The sequence below is a fragment of the Muscardinus avellanarius genome, assembly GCF_963383645.1.
Source record: "Muscardinus avellanarius genome assembly, chromosome: 22".
Classification (NCBI taxonomy): Eukaryota; Metazoa; Chordata; class Mammalia; order Rodentia; family Gliridae; genus Muscardinus; species Muscardinus avellanarius.
This window is the reverse complement of record NC_137808.1, coordinates 8,792,663-8,805,388: the sequence shown is the minus strand read 5'-3', so window position 1 is coordinate 8,805,388 and position 12,726 is coordinate 8,792,663. Positions and strand designations below refer to the sequence as shown.

Sequence of the window (12,726 nt, the reverse complement as noted above, 5' to 3'; positions counted from 1 at the left end):
CCCCAACTGGCCAAGCTCACTCTTAAGAAACCCAGAGAACGTCTCCGACACGCAGATACACGGCAAGACACATCTTTCCACCTTGCCCAGCACGAAAGTCCAAAGAGAAATTAACCTGTAAATCAAAGAAATCAGTACAGACAGCAGAAGCTGACCCCGCCGGGCTTCCTGACCTTAGAGACACAAAGCTGAGAAATCAGTGTTGCAAGCCGGGCGTGGCGGCGCACGCTTGTCATCCCGGCATTTGGGGAGGCTGAGGCAGGAGGATGGTGGTGTGCGGACGGCCTCAGCTACTCAGCGAGGCCCTCTGCAACTTAGTGAGCCCCTGTTTCAAAATAAAGAATACAAAAAATAGGGCTGGCAGTGTGGCTTTGGGGTAGAATGCCCCTGGCTTCCATCTCTAGCATGGCAAAAATGAATGAATGAATTGTGTCCTCAGGGTACACAAGGAGAATGTATTTATTCAATACCATGTCTGCCACAATGTACTCAATCAGTAAACATGGTACCACTCATTTTTTTGAAAATTTATACCTGCGGTCTAAGTTTAAGTAACTGTGTTGCTGTATAAAACTATGTGTTTAAACACTGCATTTATTTGTGGCAGATAGCATGAAGATTGATACATGTATAAGGTATGAAAAAAGATAAAACGTGACTCTCGTGTATATTTCTAGAGTATCTCATAATCTCATACATAAAAGTATGAAAAATAAACACACGGTTTTTATAAAGTACTCAGTATCTGAAACTATTACTTATATGGTAGTATCTTTAAAATTTTTATCTGAATTTCTTAGAACATCGCCGTAGATGAATGAAATCGCATGTTTTTATTGGATCCTTTATTTAAGGGCACTAAAACTGGTCTAAATAGCTATTAAACCTATCCAGGCTGTGATGCTAATAACTATCTCGTTTCATTTATAGGACATCCTTTACTGGTTTATATAACCAAATATATCAAACATGCAAAACTTAAGTAGAGGCAAAAACATCTGCTCAGCATAAAATGTAAATTTACCAGCTTCTCAGTTTTAGTTAGACCGTGACTTCCAGTTTTAATAATTTATGGGGGCTTTAATCTTGCATACTTTCCCGGCATTCCTAAATTTGGGGTTGTAGCTCGATACGGCGTGGCCAAGACACGGCAATATACAAGCGAAAATGGGTATATTATTCCTATTACACAATGCCAATTCTCATTTTAATAATTTTCAAAATAACGTAGTTTACACATTTAGAAACGATGTCGACTTTTAAAAATCATACGGAAATGCTGTTTCGTCACACACATATAATAAGAGTTGGTGACTTCTCCATTATTATATCTAACTGCATTGCTAGGAAAACTGGCTACAGTTAAATATACTTGGACATGATGCCAAGCACAACCTTCGGTTTGGATATAAATGGCCAACCCGAATTCATTTCTTCTCCCCTGAAATTTGCTCCTTGGATTTAAAAATAAATCAGAGCAAACAAAAGAGCTGCATTTCTCCAAGTCTTGTTATGGCATAGTTCTTATAAGTTCAAACCACCTAAGGTATACACAAAACTATTGGAACTCTTACAAACAGGAAGCCAAATGTAAACCCTAAATTTATATAAAAACCCTTAAGTAACGCCTGTTAATTTTCACCAAAGCAGCACTGAAAAGATCCGATGCATAATCTATTCTACAGCAGCAAAAGCCCTACTTTTAACTGCTAAGGAGTCAGAGAAAGTGAAAAGATCCACTAATCACAACAATATCCAGAACTTCCAACAATCACATGTGAGTCAAAAAAACTTGTCTTTGCAAAAAATAAAAACTAGTTTGGATAGTTTTTTCCCCTCACACAACTTGAGCTTGCTTCTCTCTCAAAGAGTCTCATTATTGTATCACGACCTTTTAAGGGTCTCTGCAAAGAAAAACGAATGAACTTTTCGAGTTGGTGTTTGAAGAATCCCTTTTCTCGCTTCCTGGTAAGGATCGAATATTGTTTCCTGACTATAACACAGTATTCCTAGAATTTGCTTTAGTAGTCAACTTCAAACAGTAGGAGATTGTGCTCAGAAAATAATAATGATGATAACAGTGAATCCCAAAAGCCACAATAAATCACCAGCGGGTAATGAACGGTAACACTCGGGGCTCTTCAGAAGAAGTCGGAGGTGAATGGGTGAAAAAAGAAAAAAGCAACAATTAAAAAGTACAGAAGTTCCCACACTCTGCTTTCCTTTTACCTCTCCTTGAACCAGTCGTATTTGAGAACTGACGTGTTTACTACCAAGCTGTGTGACGATGACGGCCCAAGTGTGTGCGCTTGCGTGCGCTGGAATTCTGTTCTTAGCCTGGTTGCGACTTTCCCCAGTAATTAGGAAGCTATAGGTCCCTGGCAGGATGATGCCGTGTCTAACTCCTGCAAGAAAGCAAGAGGCCCAGAGCCGACGGGGCATTTCAGTAAAAGGTTTACACTGTCTGAGAAAGCTCATCCCTTTTTCTACTGTCACACCCAAGCTGACTTTCTCAAAGAGAGTTTCTGCAGCCAACGTGACTTACTAACTCAAAAAAAAAAGGACGATCAGAGCACGAAATATATTTAAGAAAGAAAGAAGACGAGCCCATGTTATTACAAGAGGCCTGTCTCAGACAACTTTGGGGTTTTGAAAACTTTTCCTAAAGACAGGCTGACAGGTACCATTATAACAAACACCTGTTCGTACTTGGGTCTCCTCCGGGAACCCTGACACTTGTCAGAGGACCACGGTGACATGTGGTGACCACCTTCTTTTTAAACTCAGAGCCCTGCAGCAGTCAACAGGTGTATGTGTGTGTGTGCATGTGTGTGTGCGAATATGGCTCTGATCAATCAACAGACCCGAATCCAGGTGGACGGTCAGAGCCCCGGAGGGCGGGCGGCCAGGTCCAGCCCCGGCGGCGGCGGCAGGCACCTACCTTGAGGACTTCCATGGGCACCTGGGTGGCGGAGGGCAGGGCGGCCGGCGCGCTGACGTTGATGGCCGGGGTCTGGCTCCCGGGCGCTCTCTGCTGCAAGAACTGGGCGGCCTGCAGCTTGTGCTGCTGCTCCCGGCGCTCCTGCTCCTGTATCTGTTCACGCATGAGCTGCTGGCGAAGCAAGATGCGTGACGTCATGCTGGAGGAGGTCAGAGGAGGCTTGGAGGCCCCGGGATGCTCCGCCGAACTGCTGCGGGAAACCAAAAAAAGAAGAAGAAGGCACACGACATTTAGTTTCCTAATGAGTGAGACCCTCGGTTTGCAGTGGGTTTTTGTTGTTTATTTTTGGGAGAGGATGAGCTTTATTAACAAAACTAATCGAGTCTCAGAACGAGGCCCTGCGAAACTGAGAATTCAAGAGAAGGCAGAAATGGTGTCATTCTTCCCCGAACTGAGATAAGTCAGCCTAATTGCATCTAGAAATTTTGATCCAGAAGCTAGATTTTATATATATATATATATATATTTTTTTTTTTTCCCACCTCTCTTCATTCTCAAATACAGAGCCGCCACAGGCATTACCCAGAAGCCAAGTGTCTTGGTGGGACCCCTGTCGCCACGTCTGAAAACACATGGCTGGCTTGGCTTGTTTTATTATTTTTTATTTTATTATTTATTTTGCTTATTTTATTACTTTTTAAAAAAAAATAATAACTGGATCTATCCAACTACCCCCGACGTGTCGTTTAAGTCCCTGGATGTCTCGCGCGTTTACTAACGAGGGATTACTTAAGGACACGGTGTGCTTTGTCGGGGGGGGGGGACTTTTTTGAGATAAGAAAGACGGGAAAGATTGGGGCTTGGGTGTTGGCATCGAGCTGGACCCCATCTTGGGCACGGTGGAAGAAGGCCAGCTGCTCTGACCGCCAAATCCTGCCTGCTTGTCTCTTCCTCTTTTCCCTCTTCCTCTACTTCCTCTTCCTCCTCCACTTCCTCCTCTTCTTCCTCTTTCCTCTTCCTCTTCCTCCTCCACTTCCTCCTCTTCTTTTCCTCTTCCTCTTCCTCCTCTTCTTCCTCTTTCTCCTCCTCCACTTTTTCCTCTTCCTCCTCCTCTTCCTCTTCCTTTTTTGTGATACTGGGGATTGAGCCAAGGGGCTTTTCTACCTCCAAGCTACACCCCCAGCTTTACTGTATGTTTTATTTTGAAACAGGCTCTTGCTACATGGCTGAGAGTCCCACTAAGTTGCCGAGGCCAGCCTTGAACCTTCAACCCTCCTGTCTCAGCCTCCCAAGTCCTGGGATGACGGCGCATGCCACGGCGCCGCCGGCCGGGCTCGTGCCTTCTCTGCACCCGCCTGCCACCCTGAGGGCTGAGGGCTCCGTCTGTGCCCGGTGAGACCTGCTGCTAACACTGTGGGGACTCACTACTTAAAACTATTGAAAAGGTTAAACACTAGACATTAGTAAGAATAAAAGACATCCTGATTTTCCTAATTATGGTTTTTGGTTCCGTATCTTGCCAGCTCTGTGATATCAACAAGTAATTAAGCCCCTCCCTCTCTGCCGTAGTTACGGTATCTGGAACAGAAAGACAGCAGTGGTTCCTGACCTGTTTACCATCTATACACGCTGGGGCGAGGAGAGGTATCTTTCACATCTCTATCACTTATTTTATATTTTAAAGCCCTACCTCCTGAGGATTAAATAAAACACTGAACATAACCCCCAGTAAGTACCACATAGCACTGCTTCAGTACTGTTACCGACTGTCATCTAGAAATTTTACTTATTTCTCTCCGGTTTTTATTCTCGGTACTAGGTATCGAACCCAGAGGCATTCGACCTCTGAGCTGCACCCCAGCCTCTATTTTATGTTTCGTTTAGACATTGGGTCCCTGTAAGTTGCCGAGGGTCTTGCTAAATGGCTGGGGCCGGCCTCTATCCTATTATCCTCCTTTCTCAGTCTCCCGAGCACCAGGACTTCATATGCTCGTGCATGTGCCACTGTGCCCGGCTTTTAGGTATAATTTCTAAATCTCTGTTTAGGGTAAATAGTAGGAATCATAGTACCTGAAATGAGAGACAGAATACCAGTGGGGAACCTATGTGCTGTTGGTATTTGGGCTTGGTCTTCCTTTCTTGAGCACAAACCCAGTGTAGCATTTGTCAGCCACAAAGGGCAAACTAAACCGGCCGTCCCTGCAAACTCCTTAGAGACGGGACGCTTCGGCCTCCGCGGGGGACAGACACACTACGGAGTGACCCATAGCTGGCTTACTCTCTCGTGGTCCCAGAAACACTTCGTAGGAAAAACTGGAATCGCAGTTTAATTCGTGTCTGCTGCAGAAAACTGTTTTGCAAACCAACACAGGGTCATAGATTGCTCCACAGAGCCATAAAAAATGGTGTCCAGCCGGGCATGGTGGCGCACGCCTGTCATCCTGGTACTTGGGGGGGCTGAGATGGGAGGATCATAGATTTGAGGCCGGCCTCAATGATTACGGAGACCCCCAGCAACTTATCAAGACCCTGTTTCAAAATAGAAAATTAAAAATAGGGCGAGGGGGATAGCTCAGAGGCAACATATCCCTGGGCTCAATGCCCAGTACAAACAACTAAATAAGTATGGTGTGCACATGTACACAAACACACAAATGTCTGGCAGGAAACGGAACAGTGGTCACATTTTGCCAACGTGGAAGTTATCAGTGTAAGAAAAAAAAAATATATATATATATATATTTTTGGTATTAGTAGCACCGCTCATCTGTACCAGAAGAAGAGTCGCCAACCATTACTGTGTTCGCTTAAAACGACCCAGCCGCTCGCCAAGTCCCCACAAAAAGAACATCGAAAGGAAATGTATTTTCCCGTGTGTGTGTGTGTGTGTGTGTGTGTGTGTGTGTGTGTGTGTGTTCTAAGCTCAAATGTACTTTCATAAGCTGGGAAAAGAAGGGGGGTGGTGGTGGCTATTTAAAAATTAAAAATAGAGAAATAAGTGGTCATACTATTCAAAGCCTGTCAGGTCCAAACATTCCGGGCGAGACTGATCCTTTTGATAGAAACAGGCGCGGCCTTTGTGTGCCGGCAGGGCAGCTGTAGAATAAGGTCACTAATTAGCTGCACGGGACGAGCCGTGGACCGTGATGCTGGGGGGAAGCCCGTTCAATTAACGGTAAAGCGCTCCGCAGACAAATTAAAACCACTGGGTATCAGCCGCGTGAAGGGCCTCCGACTTGCAGGTCAACAATATTATTTAAATCGTGTTCCTAAAAGAGCCTACCAGGCCCCCCCGAAAAAAGAAAAAAGAAAGATGTACTTCTGTAAGTAAACGCCAACTCTACTAAAGGGAATATCGCAAATATATCTGTAAAAGTACGGGTCTGTATCTTTTCTGTCGCTACAGAAATGTGAAGAAACTGCTCAGCCCGTGGATGGCGTTACGCGAATTTTGCAGGGAAAGGTCAAATCCGACCGCGGTGTCGGAGCTGCTTCCCGGCCCGACACGGGCGGGATGGCTCCACTTGGTGAAAAGATGAATCCCAGGTTCTCAGTCCTGCTTGCCGTCTTCCAAACAGCCCCTGCTCTTAGAAATAACTGAATCTGCCATTCTCACCTCAAAAACAAAAATGAACAACCACACTTGCTGTGTGTGTGTGTGTGTGTGTGTGTGTGTGTGTGTGTGTGTGTGTGTGTTGCCAGGGATTGAACCCAGGGGTGTTCTACCTCCAAGCTACATCCTAGCCTTATTTTTGTTGTTGTTGGGGGTTTGTGTGTGTGTGTGTGTGTGGTACTGGGGTTCCTGGAAGCCCTTCTACCTCCGGGCTACACTCCCAGACCTATTTTATTTTTGGAAACGGGGCCTCTTAAGCCAGCGCGGCCGGCTTCGAACCTGCGCGATCCTCCTGTCTCCGCCTCCCAAGCGTGGGATGACAAGCGTGCGCCGCCACGCCCGGCGTTGTTGTCTTGATTCGGAGTCTTGCAGGGTTTCTAATAGTCTCAGGACTTGCTGAGGCTGACCCAAACCTGCCATCCTCCTGCCTCAGCCTCCCGAGTCCTAGGATGGCGGGTGTGTGGCACCATGCCCAGCTAACACAATGTCTTAAAATCAGGTTTATGTGAGAATATCTCAGGCTTATCATCATCATCGTTAGGAGGTACTGTTAACTGAACCCAGGGAGGTTTCCGCCTCTGAGCTACATGTCTAGCTCTATTTTTTTTTATTTACTTTGAAAGAGGGTCTCACGCAATTGCCAAGGCTGTTCTCAAGCCTGCGACCCTCCTGTCTTATTTTTCTTGAGATCTTGAAGCTGGATATGGTGGCATACGCTTGTAATGCCAGTACTTGGGAGGCTGAAACAGGACGGTTGCGGGTTCATGGCCAGCCTCAGCAACTCAGTGAGACCCTGTTTCAAAATAAAAAATAAAAGCCGGGCGTGGCGGCGCACGCTTGTCATCCCTGCGCTTGGGAGGCGGAGACAGGAGGATCGCGCAGGTTCGAAGCCAGCCGCGCTGGCTTAAGAGACCCTGTTTCCAAATATAAAAAAGTATAAAATAGGTCTGGGAGTGTAGCCTGGAAGTAGAAGGGCTTCCAGGAACCCCAGTACCACCAAAAATAAAAATAAAAAATTTTTTAAAAATTTAAAAAATAAAATACGCCTGGGGGTGCAGCTCGGAGGTAGAATGCCCCTGGGCTCCATCCTCATCACTGTGCACACACGTGCGTGCAAGCACACACACACACACACACACACACACACACGATGTGAGGCCATTAATGAGAGTCAAGGAGAGCTGTCCAGACACATTTAATCCTGCAAGCTAACCAAACTCACCCCGGCCCTCGCGCCTTAACTCTGGCTAGATAATCCTGATTCCTTTTAATCAGATTATGTGAAAAGGTCATTTATTCAACAAAGAACAATGGCCAGGTGCTGGGGTTACCTGGCTCCCCGTTTTTCATCTCAAAGCCCCGTCACATAATTCCTCTGAGACGCCTTAAAATTAAGTCAGTTCTGGAGATGACTGGACTCTGACCTAGGTCGCCGCGGGAAGGTGGGCATCTCGCCCGCCATCACGAAAGCCGCGGGGTACAGAGGCAAGTGCTTTTCCCAGCACGTCCTGAAGACAGACACACGAGTCCCCTAAGAACGGGGCGTGCTCTGCATCGCCCCAGGAGCACAGCCTCTCTGCTCTCCAAAACCCACCTCACATGTGCCACGGGGTTGGCTGAGCGGACGTCTGGGAAATAAAGTGCGCAGCACAGAAGGCGGGAAAGCAACAGTTGAATTCAAGAGGTAGCCTGGGAGCTGGATGTGGCGGGAGGCGGAGACAGGAGGATCACGCAGGTTCAGAGCAGGCTCGCTGGCTTAAGAGACCCTGTTTCCAAATAAAAATATAAAATAGGTCTGGGAGTGTAGCCCGGAGGTAGAAGGGCTTCCAGGAACCCCAGTACCACCAAAAAACATATATGATGATGATGATGATGATAACAACAACAACAACAACGAGTGCTGGCATGTAGCTTGAAAGTGGAATACCCCTGGGTTCTATCACTGGTACCAAAAAAAGTTAAAAAATAAAAAGGACTGGGCTGGAGGTGTAGCTGAGTGGTAAAATGGGTTCAATCCCATAAATGAATGAAGAATAAATGAGATTTGAGTTCCTACCTCTACTTGCTTTATTGATTGATTGATTGTTGGTACCTGGGATTGTCCCCGGGGGCATTTTACAAACTCTGGTGTAACTCCCAGCCCTATTATGAAACAGGGCCTCACTAAGCTGCTGAGGCTGGCCTCCAGCCTGCAATCCTCCCGTCTCAGCTTCCCAAGTACTGGGATGACAAGCGTGCGCCACCATGCCCGGCTTCACTGTGTTTCGATCCTCGAAATGGTACCCTGTGGACATCCTCTTATTTCAAATCTACTGAAAACTGACCAGTTATTTCCAGACCTCTAAATGGTTGCTTCCTCCTATGGTTTCCTGGAAGATTATATAAAACCACTAATTAATGCACATTGTATATCCTTGGAGAACAGCCTTAAAAATGTGAATGGCCAACAGCTCAGTGTCAAAGTTGTTTACGGAGCATTTCATTCTGAGAGTTCCTAAGAGAAGCATGCTCCCATAGCAAATATTTTAGTTAACTGGAAAGAAAACCTCAAAATTAAGAATCGGGGTGCAAATTCAGGTCTGGCCTCACTACTGTCCTTATACTGCATCGGTACAGGTAAATTTCATCTGGTTCTAGCATCTATTAATGTGTTTAAAATTAATACTAAAAGAGCCGGGTGTAATGACACACACCTGACATCCAAGTACCTGGGAGGCTGAGATAGGAGGATCCCAGGTTTGAGGCCTTCAAGCCTCAGCAACTTAACGAAACCCTCAGCAACTTTGTAAGACTCTGTTACAAATTTTTAAAAAATAGTAGAATACCCCTGGGTTCAATCCGCAATACAGAAAAAGATTATCACTACTACTAATAATAATAATTACTAAGTTCTGCGGTGCATTCCTGCAGGGCACAAATCACAAAGAACAGACACCGTCTCCCCAACTATTATCTGATTTAAAAGGAAGAAACATATAAAAAAAAAATTGCTAGCACAGTGACATTTTAAATACATCAATTCCCTATCTTTGTTTCATAAAATGCTCTATCATCTTAGAGACAAGTAATTAGACTGCTTCAATGACACAGAGGTTGAAATTAAACTGAAGTTAGCTACAGGCAAGCAAACCCCAAAGAAATAAGAAACAGAAGCGACCAGAAATCACCCTTAAAGCTACCTTCCGGAAGACCTTCCCCCAGGTGCAGCTACCCAAAGGGATGGGCCTGCACCCCATCTGCATGGACCGGGAGGTGTTTTTTTTTTAAGAATCAAAATGCTAAAAATAGTTCTGCCACAGCGAGTATTTTTCCATTATCCTCGCTGTCTTTAAGCACACCTTCACAAGCCGCTGCACACACCACCGCTTCTCTGCCTGGCTCGGAACCTCTCTCACGACCCAGGGACGCCCGGTAAATAATTATTAAGCTGGGGGACGGGAGCCTTCCGCACAAGGTGAGCTGCTCCGGTGGCTGTTTCACCCGGGGACGAAGCTTTCGCGTCGCGAACTCAGTGAATGGCAGTGGTGGCCGGGTGGGCGTCTCCACGTCCCTATTTCTTAGAGACTGCCAGGCAGATACTTCTGTGGTCTACATGTTTGCTAGAACATCCCCTACTACCCGAAGGGGGAAAAAATCAAAATAAAATGCAAATGAGATGTTTATCGATGCAATAATTACTCTGCCAGCAGTCAGAGGAAATACTGAAAACAAGAGAATCCCTCCCCCCAAGAAAACCTCCAAGTATCTACATGTGGAACAGTTTTGACAATTGTTTTTAACTAAGCATGCTTTTTCCTAGGAGAAAATTAATTTTTTATTCGTAACCACACCGGGCTGCACCCTTCCCTCCTGATCATAAATCAAACTCTGCTCTCTCTCAAATTCGGCAAGCAGTCATGTTTTTTTATTCTCCCCCCCGCGCCCCCTTGGCATGATGGATTTGAAAGCAATATTCCATTTCAAGCAAGCAGGCAAGGATGAAGAGCTGGCATCTCTGCCCCTCCCCTCTTCCCCAGATCGGCTGTTACCCTGGTCAAACCCACCCACCGGAGGTTGGAGCTGCAGCCGATTCACGCGAAGGATTTATAAGCCCAAACCTTCCTTTCCTTTGTCCTCCCCTCTGAGGAAAAAAAAAGGGGGGGGGAATAAAAAGAAAATGCTCCTGTGAGCGCAGGCTCATTTCCAGAGTTAAACTTGACTTACAGATGCAGGCTGTCGAAGGAGCTGGGCATGAACACGTGAAGTTTCAGCGCCTCCATCTTTTCTCCGGGGATGGAGGCGCTCGGCTCGGCAAGCCCTTGGCGGGCGGTGAAAGTCAAAGTTACTTCTGGCACGGGCTGTGTCACTAGGGGTGGCTCCTGATAAGGCCCTAGAAACGCCAATCCCAGCCCGGCTCGGCGCTACAGCGGGGCCTGCTGCCTGCCCGCCACGGCAGACCTGTTCAATCCAGTACCTACACTTCCTGCAAGACGCTGCTGCCCGACTTGGACTGGGCTCTGGGCTCCTCGGGCCCGGGCGGGCGCTGCAGAAATGCACCCCACGGGCATGCCGCTTTAGCCCCCAGAGGCTTGGGGGCCAGTGCAGGCCTGCAGGGGATGCCTGCTCTTAGACGACTTGAAAGGAGAGGTGATTTCACATACTGGAGAATTTTTAACACTTCCTGGGCTCACAGAGCTGCGTAGGAGGGAGGGCTGTGGATCACCCCGTCCCTTCTCCTTTGGGAGACCTCAGAAGGTGCAGCCGACATTTTCCAGCTATTCTGCATCCAGGCACAGGCCCCTCTTGGAGCTTGGTAATTGAGCAGGCGCTCCTGCAGACCTGGAGAGATGTACCCAGCTTTCCTGACCCTGAAGATAAGGAGGGCTTATCAGTGCCTCGACCTGGTAAAAGTAAAACTCAAGTGCTTCTAATTCTGGGCGCCATCTTTCAGCATATACCAATTTGGTTTTGTTGTGGGTTTTTCTTTTTTTTTTTTGGTACTGGGGATTGAACTCAGGGGTGTTCTACCTCTGAACTACACCCCAGCCTTTTTTATGTTTTATTTTTAAACGGGGTCTCTCTAGGTTGTTGAGGGTCTTCTAAGTTGCAGAGGCTGGCATCAAACCTGCGATCCTCCTGTCTCAACCTCCCACGGACTGGGTTAACAGGAGTGTGCCATCTTGCCCGGCACACACAAACCCCTAGACCCGTATATTCTTAGACTGTCATCCAACCCAGTTGTAAAGTATTTGTATACAAGAAGAAAAAGAAAGGGAAAAAAAAGCAATACATGTTCCCAAAGACAAAAACACACACTTTAAAATGCAGACATGACAACGTCAATATTATCAAATATTTATGCGGCTCCTATGGGCTCGGCACGGGGAAGATGCCGTGCCAGGTTCTGAAGGTCTATCTGCTTCTCCCTGCACACAACGCAAAGGTCAAAACAAAGACACCAGAGAGGCTTTCTGCCCTGGACCCCAACCCACGCGGATGGAGGACACCGGGAGCCGCCCGATGTCATCAAACTCCAGCTCCAAGCCAAGCACGGCGGCGCACGCCTGTCACCCCAGCCCTTGGGAGGCTGAGACAGGGGAATCAGCAGGTTTGAGGCCAGCCTCAGCAACTTAGACAGACTCTCAGCAACCTAGGGAGACCCTGCTTCAAAATAAAAGATAAAAAGGCTGAGGGTGTAGCTCGAGGTCGAGTGTCTTAGTTCAGTCCCCAGTACCACAAATAAAAACGAGAAACTTCCAATTCCATAACCCTGCAAAGTCATCTCTACTTTTTTTTTAATTAATTAATTATTTTGGCAGAACGAGGGGTTGACCCCAGAGGCATTATACCTCCGAGCTACACCCCCGGCCCTACTGTTTCGTTCTTTGTTTGAAAAGGGCCTTACTAAGTTGCAGGGGACCTCACTGAGTAGCTGAGGCTGGCCTGGAACCTGCGATCCTCCTGTCTCAGCCTCCCAAGGGCTGGGATTATAGGTGTGCGGCGCCAACGCCGCCACGCCCTGCTGGGAGAAGAGTCTTCCAGGCAAGAGCCCCGCGGTGGGCTGTCACTGCACCTGGAAGAAGCGATAAGAAATCACAGAAGCGCTACCGTCAACGCAGCACCCAGAGCCAGACCGCGCAGGACGCTGATTCTGTTCCAAGATGAACAAGAAACCACGGAGAAGTCGTACATC

The 12,726-nt window shown here is 47.0% G+C and overlaps 1 protein-coding gene across 1 annotated transcript in view; it reads right to left on the bottom strand.

Moving 5' to 3' along the window:
* Nucleotides 1-12,726, bottom strand: part of MITF (melanocyte inducing transcription factor) — a gene marked incomplete at both ends in the record, with an annotated part of 122,056 nt that overhangs the window by 41,302 nt on the left and 68,028 nt on the right. Inside the window, one exon of the mRNA XM_080718124.1 lies at nucleotides 2,942-3,191. Coding sequence (XP_080574250.1) covers nucleotides 2,942-3,191 — 250 coding nt within the window. The remainder of the gene's footprint in view (nucleotides 1-2,941; nucleotides 3,192-12,726) is intronic.